The sequence below is a fragment of the Ochotona curzoniae genome, unplaced genomic scaffold, assembly GCF_017591425.1.
Source record: "Ochotona curzoniae isolate NIBS_2020 unplaced genomic scaffold, NIBS_Ocur_1.0 scaffold_2453, whole genome shotgun sequence".
In the NCBI taxonomy this organism is placed as follows: Eukaryota; Metazoa; Chordata; class Mammalia; order Lagomorpha; family Ochotonidae; genus Ochotona; species Ochotona curzoniae.
In genome coordinates this window covers 32232355-32254477 of record NW_024467094.1, presented here as the reverse complement: position 1 = coordinate 32254477, position 22123 = coordinate 32232355, and the positions used below count along the sequence as shown (strand labels likewise).

The 22123-nt window shown below is 53.7% G+C and overlaps 1 protein-coding gene across 2 annotated transcripts in view; it reads left to right on the top strand.

The window, feature by feature from the left end:
• ACLY (ATP citrate lyase) overlaps nucleotides 1-22123 on the top strand; it is a 39186-nt gene that overhangs the window by 2848 nt on the left and 14215 nt on the right. For both annotated transcript variants that reach the window (XM_041001164.1, XM_041001163.1), the window contains exons 2-17: nucleotides 1011-1192; nucleotides 2172-2294; nucleotides 3873-3935; nucleotides 4343-4533; nucleotides 4886-4965; nucleotides 6151-6281; nucleotides 7005-7123; nucleotides 7849-7985; nucleotides 8642-8703; nucleotides 9924-10041; nucleotides 12050-12204; nucleotides 12598-12688; nucleotides 13701-13730; nucleotides 16694-16835; nucleotides 17092-17260; nucleotides 19759-19863. In XM_041001164.1, coding sequence (XP_040857098.1) covers nucleotides 1034-1192; nucleotides 2172-2294; nucleotides 3873-3935; nucleotides 4343-4533; nucleotides 4886-4965; nucleotides 6151-6281; nucleotides 7005-7123; nucleotides 7849-7985; nucleotides 8642-8703; nucleotides 9924-10041; nucleotides 12050-12204; nucleotides 12598-12688; nucleotides 13701-13730; nucleotides 16694-16835; nucleotides 17092-17260; nucleotides 19759-19863 — 1875 coding nt within the window. In that variant the 5' untranslated portion in view covers nucleotides 1011-1033. The remainder of the gene's footprint in view (nucleotides 1-1010; nucleotides 1193-2171; nucleotides 2295-3872; nucleotides 3936-4342; nucleotides 4534-4885; nucleotides 4966-6150; nucleotides 6282-7004; nucleotides 7124-7848; nucleotides 7986-8641; nucleotides 8704-9923; nucleotides 10042-12049; nucleotides 12205-12597; nucleotides 12689-13700; nucleotides 13731-16693; nucleotides 16836-17091; nucleotides 17261-19758; nucleotides 19864-22123) is intronic.

Sequence of the window (22123 nt, the reverse complement as noted above, 5' to 3'; positions counted from 1 at the left end):
GAGGGGAGAGGGGATGGGATGCGTCAGGATAAGGCTGTGGGGAAGGCCAAGGACACATCTCTGAAGCCCAGGGTGGCACTGGGCATGGTTCTTGGAGAAATAGTCCTTTTCTTTTGAACTGATGTGGGTTTTTCCTAGGACTCCAGTATGAGGTGATTAGGGGTTAAGTCTTGGGGTTCCTGGTCAAGTTTCCTCTGAGCTTGTATTCATCTGAGAACAGGCTGGTGACTCTCAGTGTATCCCAGGATATGAGGCTGTTCATCTGATGACCAAAGATGGTGTCCCCCTGCCCCTGAGTGCTGGCCTAGCTGGGAGGGTCCAGCATTGTGCATTCCCCATGGAGGCCCGTTGTCCCTGAGCAGGAACTGCTCAAAATGAGCAGCTGATGACTCAGTGGAGTGGGTGGAATGTCCTGAAGGTCACTCTATCTACGCCCAGGGTCTGCTCTGAACTGGGCTGGGAGCTCTGGGATGACTGTCCTGGAGCCAGGGCCCAGGGGTGTGATGCAGCTGGACTGAGCCTGAGTGTCCTTGGGCAGGCATAAGTATGTGTAAATGCATGTGGATGTGTGTGCGCAGCTGAGTCTGGGGGTGGGGGAGAGGAAACCTGCCGGGGGGAGCCTGGCCAGTGGAGCCCAGTTACAGTCGTGCTCCTGGCAGGTTGTGGGAGCTGAGGCTGTGTCCACTTCTGGTGTGAGCTGGAGTACTGGGGATCCTGCCTTCCCACCCAGCTGCCTTTAGCGGCAGGGTTGATGGTGCAACTGCTCCACTTTGCCTAGAGAGAATCGCCACAGATTTGAGGTCCCCTGAGAGCTAGTGTTGCCTTTCTTTTCCTCACCATTTCCCCTGCTTCCTGTTGTGCTGGGGAGAAGGTGCTGAGGACTGCTTTAGCCTTCCTGCTAGGGGTAGCTCCTTGAGAAAAGCTGAGGTCTGGGAGTGGGTCAGCCTCATTGGGGAAGAGAGGGACTCCCTCTTCCCTGCCTCACTGACCAGCTCCTCTCCTCCCCACAGGTGGAGCAGGTCCCTCTGCAGCCATGTCAGCCAAGGCAATTTCAGAGCAGACGGGCAAAGAACTCCTTTACAAGTACATCTGCACCACCTCTGCCATCCAGAACCGCTTCAAGTATGCCCGGGTCACTCCCGACACAGACTGGGCCCACCTGCTGCAGGACCACCCCTGGCTGTTGAGCCAGGTGAGCCCTGCCTCCAGCCCGGTCCTTCTCCCAGGCCCCGAGGTCTCGAGAAGAGAAAGCATTTGCTGAGATGGAGCTGTCAGAAGGGCCACAGGGTCGCAGACAGCCTGCATATGTGAGCAGTGGGTGGTGGTGAGGGGTGCGCAAGTGCAGGGTCTTGGGTTTGCTCTGGGCCCTGCATGTTGGGGCACCTTGCTTTGATATGGAGTTAGAACCAAACATGCTAGTATCCAAATCCCAGCTCCCTGGTTATTAACTGTGTGGCTCGTTTCGCTGCATTTTGGATTTCTTGTCTGCTGAAGACGACTACTCCCTGAGAACTGTAGGTATTAGCAGGAATGTCCAGAAAGCAGCTGGCATGCTGCCTGGCTTTGTGGTCCTCAGTAGGAAGGCAGGCAGAAAGTGTGGCATTGGCCTTGGAGCTCTCTGTCCGCAGAACCCCATGGGGCCATCATTGGGACACTCCGTCTCCTTTCTCAGGTCCTGAGAGTGGGACTGGGGCCGATAGTGAGATTTTCCTCTGTGAGACAGCGAGTTTCCTGGTCCTGGATTCAGGGACTGCTTTTTGGGCCTGTGTGGCCAGGGTGCAGGCACAGCAGGGGGTTGACCATTGACCAGGTGACCTCCAAGGTCCTCTGTCCCTGTGCTCTCTCTTTTGGAGTACAGATGCTGGTCTAGACCTGAGGAGTTGGCAGTGGCCTGAAGGAGCTGTCCCACCAATTAGCCAGGGCAGCAGGTGTTTGCCGAGCACCTGCTGTGTCCCAGTCCCTCTCCTGAGGGCAGAAAGCTCTGAATTTCTGGTTATTAAAACGAGGTGTAGGCTGGGGTCGGCATGAGGGAGGCTCGAGCCTCAAAGAGGAGTGTGGTTGCACTGGAGATGGGCTGCATTGGCTGCTCTGAGGTTTGCATCCCTCAGCTATCACTTTCTTATTCAGTGCTCCCCCTTCTCACTTAACACAACTGCCTCTTCTCATTCCAGAGCTTGGTAGTCAAGCCAGACCAGCTGATCAAACGGCGTGGAAAGCTTGGCCTAGTTGGGGTCAACCTCACTCTGGATGGGGTCAAGTCCTGGCTGAAGCCAAGGCTAGGCCAGGAGGCCACGGTAAGTGCTAAAGCGTTGCGATGGACACCCTCTGGTTGCGTGCAGGCCTGCAGTTCCGGGTCACCCCCTAGCTTGTCACATGGCAGCCAGGAAGAACTGTGTCCTGTGGTGCTGACCTGTCCAAGTGGCCTCAGGCAGCAGGAGTGTTCTGGCTGTTCAGTTCCAAACATCCCCCTCTCCCCCCCGCCCCTGGGGAATCAGAACACCTTTTGTTCTTGGGTAGAGAACTGTGTGTGAACAGTGTGTTTCTTTACCATTGGTCCTGCAGCTGGGACTCCTAGGCCAATTTTGAGAACTCTTTGCTCTCTGGGTTCCAGAAGGAGTTAGGGTCACTTATGGTGCTGCATGTGGTGCTCCAAAGCATGTGGATGAAGAACATGAGAGCCAGGAGACACTCAGGCAGAGACACGTATTGAACCAAGAACCTTGGAGAAGATTGTTACTTGTGCTGAAGAACAAATTCAATTCTAGACCTGCCCCAGTTCTGTGGTGAATTTCGGCTGTGTCGATGAGAGGTTTAAGTGAAAGATGGCTTAGGAAGGACTGAGAGATGCTCAGGGGTAACGAGCTGGTGACCCAAGAACGGGGAATGAGGCTGAAGCATGACATAGCCTGGGAAGGACATGGTGTCTACCTTTGGCTCTGAGCCTGGCGCCTGATCTAGGAGGGTGACCTTGGGCCTGGGAAGAGCTGCTCCCTCTCTTGCTGTCTTGGAGCTTGGGTAACAGGTGGCCCTGGAAGTCTAGCTTCCCTATAGCAGCTTTTGATGCCAATTCCCAGTGTCTGATGGGGGGGGGGGTGGAGGAGGGGTTGCTGCAGGTGCTGCTGGGTCTCAGGTGGAGGGACCTTGGAGGTTGAGCAGCATCCCCAGGGACTAGTCAGGCTCATTTCTGTGCATCTGACATGGGGTGGTGGCATGGAGGGTGGGGATGTGAGCTGGCAGCAGCAGGAGCAGGAGTGGCTCATTACATCTGATAGATGGATCTCTGTCTGGCTCCTGACTCAGTGGTGACGCATGGGCTGGGCAGGCGCGGGGAGGGGGTTTCTGGACACACTGGGTTCAAAGCTGTCTCATCTCGCCTGCCGCCAGGGACCCACTCAAACTGATTAGCTCTGCGGGCCTGCTGTCCTCTCTTAGCCAGGAAGGTCTGTGTGGAACTTTCCTCATCAACCCCTGGCTCTCTTTCCCACTGCCCATGGCCTGGACTCATGTCCTCAGGCGTGGTTGTCTCTGTCAGCCTCGATGCAGAAAAAGCAAAAGACAGCTGCCCCACTCCACCCTGTGCGTGCACGAGGTCTGGGGTGGCCTTGTTCTGGCCAAGCTCAGTTGGTGCCACGGTGGGGAGTGAGATAGTGTTATAGCTCCTATGTCTCCTTCTAGAGGAGAGGAAGGTGATCAATGTGCAAGGTCAGTTTGTGGCCAAGTGTGGCTGGTGCAAGGACAAGGGGATGACCTCATGAGCACTTCCTGAGCTGACCCCTCACCCTGGGGTTTGTCTCAACCTCATGCTGTGATGGCATCCTGGGGAGTGAGTTATCCCTTCACTCCTCACTTCACCTACCTCTCTTTCTCTATAGGTGGGCAAGGCCACAGGCTTCCTGAAGAACTTCCTGATCGAGCCCTTTGTTCCCCACAGTCAGGTATGTGCCAGGCAGTTTCAGGCCAGCCAGAACTTTGTGTGTGTCCACCTCCAGGGGGTGGGAATAGCATCTGGTGCCTGGGGCTGCCCTGAGGCTTCTGATAGAACTAAGGTGAAGGCGTGGCCTGTAGCCAGGAGGAGTAGGGCTGGAGACAGAGGGACTTCCCAGGGGTGCCATGAGAGAGACTTGGAAGTTGGATGCTTCCCCAAGGTGGGGTCATACCTGCTGCTCTGTGCTGTCAGCTCTGCTGCAGCCTGGACCTTTTTGGTTTCCAAGGGGAAGAGGGTGAGCAGGCTTCTTGCTCTTTTGGAAGTGAGCCCAGAAGGGGCTTCTCCCCGACCAGAGGTGGCCCTTAGCTGGTGCGGCTTGGTGGCCCTCACCCATTTCCTGTGCTTCACACCCCTAAGGCGGAGGAGTTCTACGTGTGCATCTATGCGACCCGCGAAGGGGACTATGTGCTATTCCACCATGAGGGCGGGGTGGACGTGGGCGACGTGGATGCCAAAGCCCAGAAGCTGCTGGTGGGTGTGGACGAGAAGTTGAATCCGGAAGACATCCGGAGACATCTCTTGGTGCACGCTCCTGAAGACAAGAAAGAGTTGAGTGCGAGGGGGTGCGGTGGGAAGGCCAAAGGTCTCCTGGCTCAGAGCAGAGAACACGGGTGGGGTGACTTGCTGTGTGGGTGGGAGTCGGGTCTGGGCGCAGCATGGGCATGCATGAGTCCTCACCTCTGTGCCCCTGTCTGTCTGGCTGCTGGCAGATCCTTTCTGCCTCAGCGGCTGAGGAGCACGGCGTCTGCAAGGGACAGCAAGGGGTCAGCGGGCGAGTGGAGCTGTCATGTCAGTGACAGTGAGAGATGGCTGCGGGGGTGGACTGGCAGGAGGAAGGACGGGGGTGCTGCCGAGGCCACATCCTGATGGATTGTCTCCTTCTCTCCCTCTCTCTTCTAGAATTCTTGCCAGTTTTATCTCCGGCCTCTTCAATTTCTATGAGGACCTGTACTTCACCTACCTCGAGATCAATCCCCTTGGTAATTAGCTCTGTTGGGGCAGAGGGAGCTAGAGTTACTTACAGCAGGGTCCCAGTGTCCACAATAAATAACCCTGGCCTGGGTGTAAGAGCCAGGCCCCTGCTTGCCTGAGGGCCGTGCAAGGGGTGTGTGTGTGTAGAGGTCTCCACACTTACTCAGGCCTAGCTCCTGTTTTTGAGTTCTCTGAAGACTAACTACTACTCCTTCACCACCAACTTCTTCCCCAGTGTGTGTCTTTAGTCTTCATGATTTATTGTGTTTGGGAGAGTCCTGACGTGACCCCACCTGCCCCAGCCCATGGCTCGGGCTGTCCTGCTGGAGGCTATGCCCATGTGCTACTCCCTTCTGCCTTGGTCTGACCCTTCAGGCCTGTCTTCCCTGTCCCTTAGGGTACTGGCAGGCTTTCCTTGCTGCAGGGCTTGGTCGGTCATTGACTGTGAAAATGAAAGGTGGTGATGGTGGGGGATGGCAATGAGCCTGCTCCAGCAGAGTGAGTTCTGCTAGGTTTTCTCAGGCCAAAGTGCAAGAATCCAGGAAAACCAAAGCAGATTCGAGCTGAGGCTGCAGCCCCGCACAGGGGCCAGATGGCCGTGTGCTAACTTAATGAGTTAAATGGCCATGAGGGAGAAGGCAAGCAGGCGGCTGTCCAGTGAAGCAGCAGTGAATGAATTGAGTCCTGCTGGCTGGGGGCCTGGTGCTCTGCATGGCTTCCTGCTCCACACCGGCTGCTTTCCTGGAGACCCGGCAGCTCCCCTGGGAGTGTCAGAGGCGCACACGGGGTGGGGGGTGTAGGTCTTCTGACAACCACATGGCCTTAGCCATTTTTTATTATAAATGGCACAACCAAAGGTAGGGGAAGGGTTAGGTGGTCAAAGCAGGGAGTGTAGCCTTTTATAATGATGTTTGAGGCTGCTATGGCAGCTGACCCAGGCCTGCCTGCTTGCCCTGTTCTTTGTAGGTTGCAGGTGAGACATGGTCTTGCAGAGTTTGATGTGTCCTTTCAGAGGGGAAAGCTGTGTCAACATAAGGGTTACCTTGGTTTCCAGCTGAGCTTAGGAGGTCACTGGGCCCATGTGGGGACCCCACGGGAGAGATGTCAGGGAAGTCTGGTGGGGGCTTTGGAGGTTGATGGTCACCCAGGTCCAGGGCCACATGTCCAACTGCGTTTGTTTCCTTTTCTTGCAGTTGTAACCAAAGATGGCGTCTACGTCCTTGACTTGGCAGCCAAGGTGGACGCCACTGCTGACTACATCTGCAAAGTGAAGTGGGGTGACATAGAGTTCCCGCCCCCCTTTGGGCGGGAGGCCTATCCAGAGGTAAGACGGGTTTGGAGACGTGCCAGAGGGTGAGGGGTCTCAGACAGTGACTAATCTCAGCCTGGCATTCAGCTCCCCTCCTGGGCTGACTGTTTGGCAAGGAGGACCAGAACCATTTAATTTTGTTAAAATCCCAATGGGGTGATAGCAGGAGGCAGCCAAGCCTCTGAATCACAGCCAGAAATCCTTTTAGACTTCACTCTCAATCAACCTCCCTTGGCTCTTAACTTGATTTGTTGCTTCTTGATGATTCTGGATGGATCCCGTAATCCTGGTGGGAAGCTGGCTCCCTCGGCCACATGCTGAGAATTTTAATTGCTCCTTCCCACCCATCCTCTGAGAAGTCCTCCCAGTCCAGGGGGGGCAGGGCTCAGGCTCTGTGAAGAGAAGTACCTAAGAGGAGAGTAGGTCCTGGGGGATGAAGCCAGCATGCACAGGCAGGCAGATGGTGGAGCAGGGGCTGTGGCAGAAGCAGAGACAGGGAGGTCCAGGACTCAGGCAGAGGGCTTAAGGTCAGAGAGTCAGTCGGGACATTTGTCCCCCGGCAGTGACTGTGGCTGTGGGTGGTTTTGGTACTTGGAGACACATTGTGCTTTGTTCTGGACACTTGGGACCCCAGCAGTGAACCTGTTAAGGTGTGCCCAGGGGAAGCCCTGGGTGTGCCCCCGCCTCCCCCCACACCCCCGAAAAATACCCTGAGGGTCTGTGTTGTCTGCTGCCCAGGAAGCCTACATTGCAGACTTGGATGCCAAAAGTGGAGCCAGCCTGAAACTCACCTTACTGAACCCCAAGGGCAGGATCTGGACCATGGTGGCCGGGGGTGGCGCCTCGGTCGTGTACAGGTAACTGATGACAGAGCTACTGAGGTGTGCCAGCTAGGCCTACCCAGTGCCTAGGGGGTGTGGCCTGCAGTCTCCAGCCAGAAACTCACCTGAGGATTAGTGCCACCCAGACGGCTTTGAGGGGCTCTGGTGAGGCCCTGCACTGCACAGCATGCTTAAACAGGAGCTTTGATGCTTTGCAACAGCATTTGCTGCCAAGGTTCTCAAATGTACAATGTAATTTGGTACATGGAACTCTGTCTGTCTCCCCAGCCCTCCTCAGCCAGGTCACCCAGGCCTTGTAGTGCCTATACAAATATGTATTTATTTTCTTACGGCACAGAAACGTTGGGGTCATTCTCTGCCCCCTGGGCAGTAATCAGCTGTGGTTTTAGCTAAAGCACGGTGGCTCTCTGCTGGTTTCCAGCCGGAGTGTCACCAGGTTCCCCTCTGCGTGGCCCGAGCCCCCCACTGCAGCAATTCTTGGCACTGCACAGTCTCTTGCTGTTCCTGCAGTGGGCCTTCTCCTTAGCTCTGTCTGGGCTGTGCTTGTCGTTCATTTTACCCACCAAACTGCCCTGGGAACTGACTCCCCACAGCTGGCGGGCAGCTCTACCCAGGAGAGTCAGAGCAGCACAGTCAAGTGCAACTTGCATGGGAGGCCCAAGGGGCATGTCTACCCGGGCCAAGCTGCTGCCCGGTGCTCCAGGGGCGGAGCAGGTGCTGACCGTGTGTCCCTCTGGCAGTGACACTATCTGCGACCTTGGGGGCGTAAATGAGCTGGCCAACTACGGGGAATACTCAGGCGCACCCAGTGAGCAGCAGACCTACGACTATGCTAAGACCATCCTCTCCCTCATGACCCGCGAGAAGCACCCCGATGGTGAGATGCTTGTGCACGCGTGCGCGCGCGCACACACACACACACACACACACACACACACACACACACAGTCTTATTGAAACAGCCCTGTACTCTACAGTGGGAGCAGCCTGCTGCCGGGAGTCACGGAGGCTGTGGGGGGTGTTCCCGGTCCTCGATGGACCTGGCCCTTCCTTTTGGACCTTGGTTTCTCTGATTCCACCATGGGAGTACCTGGGAGGAAGAAGCAGCAGCTGTGTGATCCCTTTGTGATCACCATAAACTGTCCCAAGTGAGCGTCCTGTGGCTGGGTCTTAGCATGGCACTGCTCTGAAGAAGCTGACCTGGGCCATGTGATTCTCACTGCCAGCATTTGGTGGCCACATGTGCCACTTGCCCTTTCCCTAAGCCAGAGAGATTCTCAGCGGAAGTATCTAAGGCCAAGCTGGGATTTCCTGGATGCCACCCTGCAGTACGGGAGACACTAGGTGGATTTGGATTGAGCCCCACGTGGTCACATAGCTGATGGAGTGCAGCTGACACCGCTTTGTGGATGTTGGGACAGACTGTCCCATGCTGTCCCTGCTGCCTTCCGGCAGATGGGGTCCCTGGCCCAGTGAGAAGCACTGGAGTCAGCCTCCTTAACCCTTTTTCAGCTTGTCTTATTCTAAACCTAGGCAAGATCCTCATCATTGGAGGCAGCATTGCAAACTTCACCAATGTGGCTGCCACGTTCAAGGTAATCGGCTGCAATAGCAGTGCTGCTGGGTCTGGGGACAAGTTGGATTGGAGTCAGAGGCAGGTGCCCATAGGTCCTCCAGCCTGGAAAGGGCCTCTGTCCAGGTCTCCCGTGGAGGAGGCAAAAGACCACAGAGTAGAAGGTGTGGAGCTCAAGCGGTGTGTCTCTGGGCCAGCAACTGACCCTTGCTGAGCCTTCATTCTCTCCTCTGAGGTATGGGGAGAGGGCAGTTTCTGCTTCTCCCCTTTTAGGAACCAGTTCTTAGACAACTGACTAAACTGATCCTCATTTTTAACACTGGGTTCTCTGCCATACCTGGTCTTCTATCCCTCAACCCCCAGCCCTCTGTTCAGCGATGGGAATGAGGAAGGGGTTTTGACAACCTGGACTGCTTTTCATTCAGCTTTGGTCCCTGTGCTGGGCTGGGGCCTTGTGCCTGCCTCATAGACACTGTGCTTGTGGCTGCCAGTCAGTAACCACCACAGAGCTCGCAGATCTTGGGAGCTGGCTCTTTCCAGGCAGCCTCCTCCAGAGCTGCTGCTTATCCGTGTGGTCCTGCTCCGTGAGGCTCCTCAAACCACCAGCCATGGTGCATGTGAAAGCAGGTTAAGCCTCAGCTTACAGTTCCCACACCCCACACCAGAGTGCCAGTGTGGTCCTCCCACCTCTGTGGCAGGGGCCCAAATGCAAGGGCTATTTTCCACTGTTTTCTCAGGCCATTAGGGAGCTGGGTCATAAATGGAGTAGCTTGGACATGACTGGCACTTGTATAGGTTGCTGGCACTGCAGGCAGCAGCTTTACCTACTGTACTATAATGTCAGCCCCAGAATACTATATTTTGATGCACTCTGAAAACCTGGCATGGGGCCCCACCACCAACCAGATTGTACTGAGAGATGAGATTGACTAGTGAAGGAAGAAACCAGCAAAGCTCTGTTGACTCTGTATGGCTGGGGCAACAGTGCCTCAAGGACTGTTGCTTCTGGGTACCCCCACATTCCCCCCATCAGTGTTGTCAGAGGTGATCAGATGTCCTAGACTATGGGTTGCTTGTACCTGCCCCGGTGGATGTGTGCACCACATGACTGACTGCTGGGGCCTGCCCGTTCCCTGAGAAGCGGCCCTTGTAGTAGGAACATGTTAGCTTGTTGATGAAGATTTTCTGTCATCCACTGTGGCTTCCTTGTTTCAGTGACATGTCTCTACTGTCCCTTTCCAGGGCATCGTGAGAGCCATTCGAGATTACCAGGGCCCCCTGAAGGAGCATGAGGTCACGATTTTTGTCCGACGAGGCGGCCCTAACTATCAGGAGGGCCTGCGGGTGATGGGAGAAGTGGGTAAGCATGGAGCCCAGGAAAGCATTGCCATTCAGTCTGTACTTACTGAGGGATGGCCGCTGCTTGCTAGGCATTGCCCTGGGTGCTGGGGTTTCAGCCACAGACACAGCAGGCCGTGAGCTCAGGGCAGCTCAGGATGTTGGGAGCAGCATCCGTGTGCTGGGGGTCACTGACGAAGGTAGCAGCGAGCAGTGGCTCTCAGTCAGATCCAGGAGTTCCTGATGGGAAGGTGGCATCTTGGTCCAGGCCCTGGGGAAGGGCAGAGGCGGCTCAGTGGCATTGTCTCTCATGTGGGGGAGACTGCTGGCTGCTGGCTCTGGCCTGTCAAACACACAGAGGTGAAAGCCGGTGGATAGAGGCTCGCTCTCCCACGGCTTCTCTGCCTCTTCCTTTGAGAAATGGAAAAAAAAATGAATTGAACAACAAAAATGAAAAACAGAAACTCAGAGAGCTTAAGTGGGGCCCCCCTCAGCCAGCCATTTTAGACCTGTGACAGCTGTTTTGGCCTTCAGCGCCTTAGAAGGCCCCGGACCCCAGGCAGTTATGGGGAGCAGAGCAGCAGAGATAAGGCGCTTTGCTCGGGGGCTCGCTGTTTGAACACACAGAACCATCCTGTGTAGTCCCAAACTCGGTGTCCATTGTGAATGTGAGTCACTCGCACCCTTTCCCCACTAGACACACACAGACACATACTTCCTCCCCCTTGAAGTGGTTCAAATATTCACACTCATTCATCTGCCTAAAACTGAGGCCCTGGGGACAGCATGGTAAACAGTTTTTTGTTTTGTTTTTTTCTTTAAAGATTTATTTATTTAAACATTTATTTATTTTTATTGGAAAGACGGATATACAGAGAGGAGGAGAGACAGAGAGGAAAATCTTCTGTCTGGTGGTTCAATCCCCAGGTGACCGCAACAGCTGGAGCTGAGCCAGTCTGAAGCCAGGAGCAAGGAGCTTCCTCTGGGTCTCCCACACTGGTGCAGTGTCCCAAAGCTTTGGGCTGTCCTTGATTGTATTCCCAGGCCACAGGCAGGGAGGTAGATGGGAAGCAGGGTCACGGAGATATGAACTGGCACCCACATGGGATCCCAGCACATTCAAGGCGAGGACTTTAACTGCTACGTTATTGCACTAGGCCCTAAAGGTTTATCTATTTTTAGTGGTAAGTCAGATATACAGAGAGGAGGAGATACAAAGAGAAAGATCGTCCATCTGCTGATTTACTCCCCAAGTGGCCACAATGGCCGGTGCTGTGCTGATCCGGAGCCAGGAGCCAGGAGCTTCTTCTGGGTCTCCCATGTGGGTACAGGGTTCTAAGGCTTTAGGCCATCCTTGACTGCCTTCCCAGGCCATAAGCAGGGAACTCGGTAGGAAGTGGGGCTGCCAGGATTAGAACTGGCACCCATATGGGATCCCGGCACATATGAGGCTAAGACTTTAATCACTAGGCTATTGCACCGGGCCCAGTAAATGGGTTTGTTAGAGCACAAGGCAAGTCAGCCGTGAGGTGAGGATGCTGTCCATGGGGATCTGCACAGTGTATAGGGCAGACCAACCTCGGGGGTTGAGAGTGTCTGCCCTTGGCCAGAGCTCTGTGAGAAGGGCACGGCCAGGTGACTGTGGGGCAAGTGTTCCATGCAGAGGGAGCTGTGTGCTCACAGCCCCCTACAGGAGTTGTAGATGCTGAGAGACCAAGCCAGGGCAGCAAGCATCAGGCATGTGGAAACAACAGGTGCTGAGGGCTGAGGGGGTGCAGCCCCAGATCAGGCTGCAAGTGCTAGACCGCTTACTTGACTGGCACTGTGGTCACTCAAGGCTTGCCCCAAGCCATTTCCTGCTCCTCATGCCAGCAGGTGATTGGTCTTTAGACAGTTTGTGTGGTGGGAAGATTTTGACAGGTGATTGATCTAGCAGGGATCCAGGCAGGCAAGAGGCTCACCAGGGCCGTGGCGTTGCAGACTCCCTCACTGAGGAGCACCATTGATGGACTCTCTGTCTTCCCTCACAGGGAAGACCACCGGCATCCCCATCCATGTATTTGGCACGGAGACCCACATGACGGCCATCGTCGGCATGGCGTTGGGCCACCGGCCCATCCCCAACCAGCCGCCCACCGCAGCCCACACTGCAAACTTCCTGCTCAATGCCAGCGGGAGCACATCGGTAGGTGCCAGCCTTCCTACTGCCTCAGACAAGGGAACTGTCACAGCTTTTCCACTCCCAGGCCAGGGTCCCATGCCCTTGGCTGCCGTCTGGGATGTAGGGGTTGTAAAGGTGGATGCTAGGCGATGGCTCCCATCAAGACCAAAAAGTGACAAATCAGACCTGTAGGGTGGAGGGAGGGACCCTGGCAGGTGCCTCAGCCACTCTGTGTGAGACAGTGTGGTTCCTCTCTCAGAGAACTCTTAAAAGTGTGCTTCTGGATGCAGCTTGGGAGGAATGGTGCGGGACGTGCTTTTTGTTCCCTGATTTCGTTGGAGCCTTCGGGATCGGTAGCTTTGTCCCCAGGCTGCTATCTGATGGTAACCCCCTTCTTTCCCTCTTCTGCCACCCTAGACTCCAGCCCCAAGCAGGACCGCGTCCTTTTCTGAATCCAGGGCTGATGATGCAGCACCTGCCAAGAAAGCCAAGCCCGCCATGCCACAAGGTAGCTCCTGGAGGTCGCAGACACGTTGCAGAATGGCCTGTCAGTGCCCTCCTCACCGTGTCCCACTCGGGCTGGCAGAGTACACACAGAAGAATCTGGGCTTTGTGGGAGGAGAGGCCTTGGGGTGCAGGAAGCGATGGCTGGAGCTCGGTGGTCTGTCTTGAGGCCCAGGGACCCACCCTGTGCCAGGGTACCTCACTCCCCTCTGTACCTTGGTCCCTGCCTGGGTGTGAGCTGGGTAGGGAGGCTGCCAAAGGCACAGGGCTTTTGCAGTGCCAGGGTGTGGGAAGCTTTCTTACTCCCTATTTTTGATATAGGGCAAGGGCAGGAGCCTAGAGCAAGCACTTGTGACACAGTCGCCCAGCACCACAGGGCTCTGTCCTTGGTCCATTGGCCCATCTGTGCTTCACCTGATTAGCCTTTCCATTGTAACTACCAGGCAGCCCTTGCCATCCAGTATCACTTAAGCAGCGTGGTTGCCCTGGGCCTGAGGAGGCTCGTGTGTGCTCTTTCTGCTAAGGCAGGCTTGGCTTAAGGCACTTTGAGAAAAATGGTGGCATTAGCTCCAGGGGCTCAAGCTCCAAAGCCACAGCCCTATGTATGATACTGCAAATCATCCTGGGGAGCCAGGTCCAGCCTTGGGCTGATCTCATCATCCTGCCACGCTTCATGGGGACAAGAAAGAGATGACATTGAGGGCCTGGGACCAAGCCAGCCAGAGAGCCCAGTGCCAGGTGGGGAGGGGATCACTTGCCCACTGTCCCCTCAGAAGGCCTGGGGGGAGGTTGGTGCTAACACCCAGTCTCTGCCACCTTGGTCCTCTGTATGCCTCTGATTGGCACCTTCACTGCTTCTGCTGGCTTCCTCCTGTCCACTGTGCAGTAGGAGAGATTGTGAGGGATCTGCCCTGAAATGCACATCCATGGGGCCCTTCCCTGTCACTGCCCTCTCCCTCCCAGTGCCTCCAGCCAACAGCAGGTGACTTAGTTGCCTTGGTCATTTTCTTTGACAGATTCAGTCCCAAGTCCAAGACCCCTGCAAGGTAGGATGCCCCCACCCGCCCCAGCTCCACGTGTGGCTTTTTATCAGTGGGTACCTGTCTGTGTGTGTTTCCCTTCTCTTAATGGATTGCAGTGGCATCTGCTCTATTTGCTGTCCCCACCTCGGTGTGACCTGTTCCCAGGTCGGCCTAGTCTTTCCTCTCTTTCCCCCTCCATCCCTGATGAGAACATGCACCCCACTGGACACCGTTTTCACCTTGTGGTTCTGTGGCTCCACAACTGGAAAGTATGGGAGCCGGGCCCAGCCCTCCAGAGAGGGTCGCAGTGTCAGGGAGGGAGGTCACCATCCTACAGCCAAAGTGAGCCCCACAATCACTCCATTCTCGTTTACCCTCATTTTCTCACTTGTCCTGCTGGGGCGTTAGCACTGCCAACTGCCTTGCAGCACTCCTGTTACAGGGGCAGGTTGACATCTCCCCAGCTCTGTAGTGGAAGAGCAGAGTGAATAGAGAGGGGGAATCTGGGGCATTGGAAGGGATCTTGGCTTTGGGATCTGAGGTGACAGTTTGTAATGGGCATTTTATGTGAGCATGTACACACACACATACATTACACATATTCACTTTTAATGTCCTGACCTGGGGGAATAGATGGAAAGCCCCTGGCTTCCTGTTAGCCGTTGACATTCCCAGCTGTGAGGACAGGAGAGTTTTCTGGTCTTGACCCCCTGCTAATGCGAGGGTGCTCATGCCCTGCCGGTTAGTCGGGCACACAACCCACTGATCCTCGTCCCTTCACTCCCTGCATTTTCTGTCTCTGACGAGATCTCCCCTTACCCTGTGCAGACTGAGCCCCCTGCAGAAAGCCCCGGGGTGGGGTGTGGTTTCTAAAGAGGAGGGGCATGTGTGGCCACGTAGGAGAGAGAGGGTCAGGCAGGGAGAGCGGAGTGAGTCGGAACCAGCTCTGCCACTCAGTGAAGCAGAGTAGGAACCTGCTGGTGGTTAGGGGGTTCAGCCCTGGGACACTGTCTTTCCTGGGGCTCCATTGCTGCTAGTGAGGCCAGAGGCCACTGTCACCCCTTACTCTGGGTGTGACTGAGGCAAGGAGTGTTTGTTGGGACAGGAGGTGTGAGTGGGTTTGCAGATTGTTGCTTTTTTCTCATCTCTGCAGATTTTTGTGTGTGCACATGTGCACTCAGATCTGGGTGACCCTCTCTTCCCCACCCTTCATCTCCTACCCCCTCCTCTATTACACAGCGGAGCTGCATCTTAAGTTATTATGCAATCCTGGCTCTGGTGCTGGATGATCTAGGACCTCTGTCATTGAGCATCTCTGGGCTTGGGTTTCCTGGGACCAGACACTGTGAGAACTGGATTAGATGGCTTCCCATGTCTCATGGGCTCCAAAGTGCAGACAACAGCAAATCCCAGGTGTTTGCAACCTCCGGAACCTTCTGTCATGAGAAGCTTCAGGCTGTGATGGAAGAGCAGGCCTACATGGAGATTTAATCAGATGAACTTGGCGGACTAAGCCGATGCGGTGGAGCAGGTTAATACCACCTGCCACTGGGCTGGATGTTTCCATACTGGGGGGAGCTGAGAACCTCCATTGAGTGCCATGCTAAGGATTGGAGGGGGGCAGTAACAGCTGCCTCCTGTCACCCCACAACCATACTGCAGCCAGCTCCTGTGTCCCCTTCGTCCCTTCCCTCTTTCCTGTCTGCCAGAGAGTATTGTTCTGAGCAGGAGACAGAAAGTGGGTCCCCGTGCTGCCAGCCTGCTGCAGCCTCAGCCTGGGCTGCCTAGTCCTCAGCCCTGGCTACAGTGACCTCTAATTCACAGGGATTCCAGGACTGGCTGGCACCTGCTTCAGGTCCCTGTTCATAGAGTGAACAGGGTTGTGGGGGGATTATAGAGTGGATGAGAAGAGGGAAAACGTTTCAGAAACTCATTGATTTTTAAAGCATTTGTCAAAAACTCGTTTGCAAATAGTTTCTAGAAAAATTGAATTAAAACATAAGTTCAAGGGCCAGCACTGTGGCTTAGCAAGCCAAACCTTCACCTATGGTGTTGGGATCCCATATAGGTGTCAGTATGAATCCTGGCTGCTCCACTTCCAATCCAGTAGCCTGGTTGGTTCTTTTTTTTTTTTTTTTTAGATGTATTTTATTTTTATTGAAAAGTCAGATATACAGAGAGGAGGAGAGACAGGAAGATCTTACATCCATTGATTCACTCCCCAAGTGGCTGCACAACCAAAGCTGCGTCGATTAAAAGCCAGGAGCCAGGAGCTTCTTCTGGGTTTCCCACATGGGTACAGGGTTCTAAGGCTTTGGGCCGTCCTCGGCTGCTTTCCCAGTCCACAAACCAGGGGGTTGGATGGGAAGAGGGATCAGAACCGACACCCAAATGGGATCCTGGTGCATGCAAGGCAAGGACTTAAGCTCTTAGACTACCATGCTGAAGGATTGCTGTCTCTCCCTCTCACTTTCAAATGAATGGGCAAATCTTATTTTTTCTTTTTAAGATAAGTTCGAGACAGTGTGATACATTGGGGTAAGCCCATATGAGATCCTGGCATATACAAGGCAAGGACTTTAACCACTATGCTACCATGCCTGGCCCTGTATCAAAACACTTCTAAATTCTATTTTCCATTGAGTTTTATGAAGTCTCTGAAACCTTTCTTGTGAAATTAAGCAGGCCCTGATTGTCCTGGGAACCATTGGCTGGAGTGAGGGGTCCCTGCAAGGGGCAAGGGGTGCTCTTTCTCTGTTTCTTCCTGAACTGTCTAGCAGCCAGGGAAGTCCTTTTAGTTTTTTCTGTCGCCTCTGCTGCCTCCTTGTGAAAAAAATCAAGGTGTCTCCTTACTCAGTTCTCTTGACATCCCTTTGTGCTCTTAAAGGAGCCACTGTCCTGAATGTGGTGTGGAGGGCTCTACCCCACCCCCGCGGGTGCCTGGGTGCATGTATTCGGGGTGCACTCGCTGTGTCTTTGCCCACCAGGGAAGAGCGCCACCCTCTTCAGCCGCCACACCAAAGCCATCGTGTGGGGCATGCAGACCCGGGCTGTGCAAGGCATGCTGGACTTCGACTACGTCTGTTCCCGAGACGAGCCCTCGGTGGCCGCCATGGTCTATCCTTTCACGTGAGTCCTGCTGTGGCCAGAAGCCCAGCTGTCCTGCTCTCCTACCTCAGCTGACACCAACTGGGGTTGGGGGTAAGGGAGGGCTCAGCACACTTCTCCCCTTTGCTGGGGAAGGGTCTGTCCCTATCCCCACTGTTGCCACCCCGTGAGGACAGTCCACCCTCTCGGGGATCTTTTTGCCTTCTCTACAAAGTTGAGGAAGACAGAGCCCTGGCCTGCTGTACCTTATCTCAGCTTTGCCTCTGCCCTCTCCCAGGGGTGACCACAAACAGAAGTTTTACTGGGGACATAAGGAAATCCTGATCCCAGTCTTCAAGAACATGGCTGATGCCATGAAGAAACACCCGGAAGTGGATGTGCTGATCAATTTTGCCTCTCTCCGTTCTGCCTATGACAGCACCATGGAGACCATGAACTACGCTCAGGTGAGTCCCTGAGCACTGGGCAGGAGACAGCCCCTGAGTGGTATCCACAGCCACTGCTGCTGGGGACAAAAGTGGCCCAGCTGTACCCAAGGGTACAGCCCTTGCAGCTTTGCTCTGTCCTGCCGTCCGAGTGGTTCCCATAGTCCTCTGAGTGCTCTGAGGCCCCTTGCCAGCACTAAGTAGTTGTCAAACTAATACTTCCTGTCGAATCTGTGTTCCTTTGGTCATCAGCTAAGAGAAGCTTTTGGAAACACGAATTGGCCCTTTGTACCTCACCACTTGCTCTCCCTCGGTTCTTCTCATTTGTCCTTTTATTTATTTTTTTTTTCAGTTGTCTTCAAAATTGATTTGTAAAAACCCTTCATAGATTAGTCATGTTGATTCTTTTGTTCAAAATTGTCTGATTTCAGGTTGTTATGTTTTAACTTATAGCTAGACACCTAAAATTATTTTGATATCTAGATGCAATAAAAAATATAGCATATCTCTGAAAAGTTAGTTAGTCTAGAGCAGAGATTGCAAACTATAGCCCAAAGCAAAACCTAGGCCATCTGATTGTACTGGGGTTTAAAAAAAAAAACACTTAACAGGACCTGGCACTGTAGCCCAGTGGCTAAAGTCCTTGCCTTCAACACATGGGGATCCCATATGGACACTGGTTCTAATCCTGGCAGCTCCACTTCCCATCCAGTTCCCTGCTTGTGGCCTGGGAAAGCAGTGGAGGATGGGCCAAAGCCTTGAGACCCTGCACTCGAGTGGGAGACCCGGAAGAGGCTCCAGGCTCCTAGCTTTGGATCAGCTCAGCTCTGGCCGTTGTGTTCAGTTGGGGAGTGAATCATCAGACGGAAATCTTCCTCCCTGTCTCTCCTCTGTATACCTGACACATGGATAAATTTTTTTTCTTTATTTTTGACAATGCTTACATAGTTAATTACGGCACAAAGGTTCACGGGTTACAGGAAAGTGTGTAAGAGTGTTATTTCCACTTTTTTTTTCCTGTATCTGGGGAAAAGGGGGAGGTAAAGGGTGAAGCTCCACCCAGTCTCCCACCCATCCCAGGTCCCTGATGTGGGGCATGCTCTGAGGGTCTTGCTCAAGTGGTTTTGATAGTTTAACAGGGCCCGGCGTGGTGGCGCAAGTGGTTAAGGTCCTCGCCTTGCACGCCCAGGATCCCATATTGGCGCCAGTTCTAGTCCCGGCAGCCCCGCTTCCCTTCCAGCTCCCTGCCTGTGGCCCGGGAGAGCAGTCAAGGATGGCCCAAGGCTTTGGGACCCTGCACCCATGTGGGAGACCCGGAAGAAGTCCCTGGATCCTGGCTTCGGATCGGCATAGTATCGGCCGTTGCGCTCACTTGGGGAGTGAATCATCGGATGGAAGATCTTTCTCTCTGTCTCTCCTCTCTGTATATCCGCCTTTCCAATTAAAAAAAAAAAAAAAAGATAGTTTAACAGTTCTGAATTGCTGCTGTGTCACCATTCCAAGCACGATGAGGTCGCTGAAGAATCCACTGATTGACATAGTCCATCTTAGACTCTCCATTTGGATACATCTTTAAAAAAGAAAAATCACTTAAAATTTTTTTTTCTGTATACTAGAAAAGCAGAGTGGGGAGGAGAGAGAAACAGAGAGAAAGAGGGAATCTTCTTCCACTTAATTGTCCCCTAAACTCCCACAACAACCAGGGATGGGCCAGGCCGTAGCCAGAAGCCCTGAACTGTGTCCAGGTCTCTCATGTGGATAGGAACCCAAACACCTGAGCCCTCATTGCTGCCTCCCAGGATGTGTTCCAGGAAACTGGATTGGAAGCAGAGCAGACAGGACCGGAACCCATGCACTTTAATAAGCAATGAGGTTGTTCTTGAGGAGTGGTTTAATGTGCTGCGCCACAATACCTGCCCTATCACCTATTTTTGGAAAAAAGTTTTGTTTAAAAATTACAATCATGCTCTGATTCACATACTATCCGTGGCTGCTTTTTCACCACATATCACCAGACACCACGTGGGCTGGAGAGCTGAAATGCCACCTCCACCCCTCACAGAAGGTTTGCTGGACCCTGGTCTGGAACCCAGGAAAGGAGGTGCTTGGGCCTTCTTTGTTCCCTGCCTGACACACTCTCCTGGCTGAGTGTTGAAGCAACTCGTCCCCTCACACTCAGGCCTCACCCTGTGGGGACACGGTCACGACTCAGAGGATACTGTGGAGAGAAGCCACACATGGCTGGGCAGATGCAGGGCAAGTGGAGAGCGAGTGGCCGGAGTTTCCAAGTGAGAGGCCAAGTGGCAGGCTGTGGAAATGTCTTCTCTTGTGTGTGTACTGAATCACTGTGGTGTTGGCCAGTGAGAGCCACTGGCCTGTCTACCACCTCTCTTTTGGGAGAAGGTTAGGGCGCTTAGGGTGGAGGGCCAGGCTGCTGGCCACATGACTTTATACGTAGAGCCTGGGAGGGGGCACAGGGCATGGGAAGGGCTAATAGGAGGGCATTTGTTGTTGCCTAGATTCGCACCATTGCCATCATAGCCGAAGGCATTCCTGAAGCCCTCACCAGGAAGCTGATCAAGAGGGCGAACCAGAAGGGAGTGACCATCATCGGACCTGCCACTGTGAGTCTCCCACCCCCACCCCCCAGAAGGCCTTGCTTCTTCTTCTGTTTTTTAAATTGTAATTTTAATGATGTTTACATTGTTTACATAGGGTGGGAAGGGTTGAAGATTAAGGGAAAGTGGATGAGACCATTGTTTCCAAATTTTCTTTTTCTTCTTCCTGTTTCTGGGGAAAGTGGGGAGATAAGAGGGGGAAGACCATCCAGCATCCCAACCACCTCAGTATCCAGGGATGGGTAACAGCCACTGGATATCATCCCAGGGTCCCCTATGTGGAACGTGCTCCGAGGGTTCTGCCTCAGTGGATCTGATAGTTCTGAAATGTTGTTGATCTCACTGATTTAAGGAGGAGAAAATCCTTCCAAGGTCCATTGGCTGACAGTCTCCATTCGCCCAGGTATTTGCTCTCAATGCTTGGCTGGGGTAGTTGAGCAATTTATTCTGCCCTCCATCCTCTGCTATGGTACCAGATGTTCTCTACACGCCCCAGTGGAATGTCATGTCCTCTATGTGTGTCTGGGCATGCTGTTCATTGCTCTGTCTTAGCCGTTGAGGAGGCCCAGTTCCGACCACATGCACTCCACAGTCAGACCACAGATCCTGTGATTCTTCCCATAGTTTGAGTTCTGAGCCCAGTGGTTCAGTTTGGAGGATCTCCAAAGAAACCTCATCTGAGGTGATCCAAGACCTGACTTGTGTGTGCTTGCCAGTATGGGATCCGACTCAATCTGTCACCCACATCAGCCTACATACACACTGGTGGTTGCAATTTCTGGGTCAGTTCTGACTCCAGCCCCGTCTCTTATACAAACCAATGGATGCTGCGATCCAGCCCAACCCTGACCACCAGACACTCAGCCCTCACATATACCAGCGGGAACTAATCGTGGTTAACCCCTCAGTAACCCCCGACTAGGGCCACCCCAAGCCTTGGTTCCTGTGCTTACTGGTATGTTCAGCAGACTGGTCCAGTCTGTCTCACATCCACATCCTATTCAGCTCTCATACATGTCAATGGTCACTGAAGTCTGGCTCAACCCAACCAACCCCACTATCCAGCCCACATTTATATCAGCAGGTACCACTTGCTGTCTAGTCAGGCCTACCTCCAGCCATGGTTCTTACTTTCACCAGTGGGAGTTGCAGCCCTTCATAGAGGTGGCCACAGTTTCCCTACTTGGTCTACACCCAGCCCCAGATCTTGCACTTTCCAGGTGCTATGGCAAAGCCCAGCCAGCCTGTACTTAGTCTAGCTCATGTGTGCACTAGTGGATACCCAGCCTGGCTTTCCCCCTAATCCAGTTCACATGCAGGCCAACAGGTGTTATAGCCCTGCCTAGCCTAGTCTGCCCCTGGTCTCAGTTCTCACTCTCACTAGTGGGAGCAGTGGCCCAGCAGCAGAGCTCGCACTGTCCCCCTACCAGGCTCACACTCCTCCCCCTGGGTCTCATGCATACTGCTGGGTGCTGTAGCCTGGTCTGGTATAGTCCATCTCACTTTGATATTTGCCAGCAGGTACTGTAGCCTTGCCTGGCCCAGTCTGCCCCCAGTTCCAGCTCATGCTGGTGGGTCTACAGTCTAGCCCAGCACAGCCAACCCCTAGTCCTGACCCTAATTTCTTTTTTAAAATAAAGTTTTGTTTTGTTCATTTGAATCTTGAGTTACAAGAGGAGAAAGAGGTAGAGACACTCATACATACTGAGAGAGAGAGACCTTCCATCTGCTGGTTCATTCTCCAGATGGCACAGTGGTTGAGGGCTGGGCCAGGCCAAAGCCAGGAACTCCATCTGGATCTCCCTTGTAGGTGGCAGGGGTCCAAGTGCTTTCCCAAATGCATTAGCAAGGAAGTGGATCAGAAATGGAGCAGCCAGGACTTGAACCAAAACTCTTATGCATGCTTATCTCATGAATCCTTGTACAAAATTGATGTCTCAGGCCCAGGCTTAACCCATTATGCTTCAGTGCCAGCCTCAGTCCGTTTCACCTTTGTATATAGTTTCAGGAGCTAATAAGAAGGTGTTTCTCTTTGTTTTGAAAGAGAGACAGACTCCAGTCCACCAGTTCAGTCCCTCCATCACTGCAACAGCTAGGGGGAAGAGCCAGGTCTCCCATGTGGGTGGCAGAAACCCAGTCACTTAAGCAAGCCATTGCTACTGCCACCCAGGATCAGCATTAGCAGGATTTTTAAAAAATGTGTTTGTCTACCTTCAGAGAACTACAGGTAGTTTTTGATTCTTCCTTCAAGTATAAATGAAAGAAT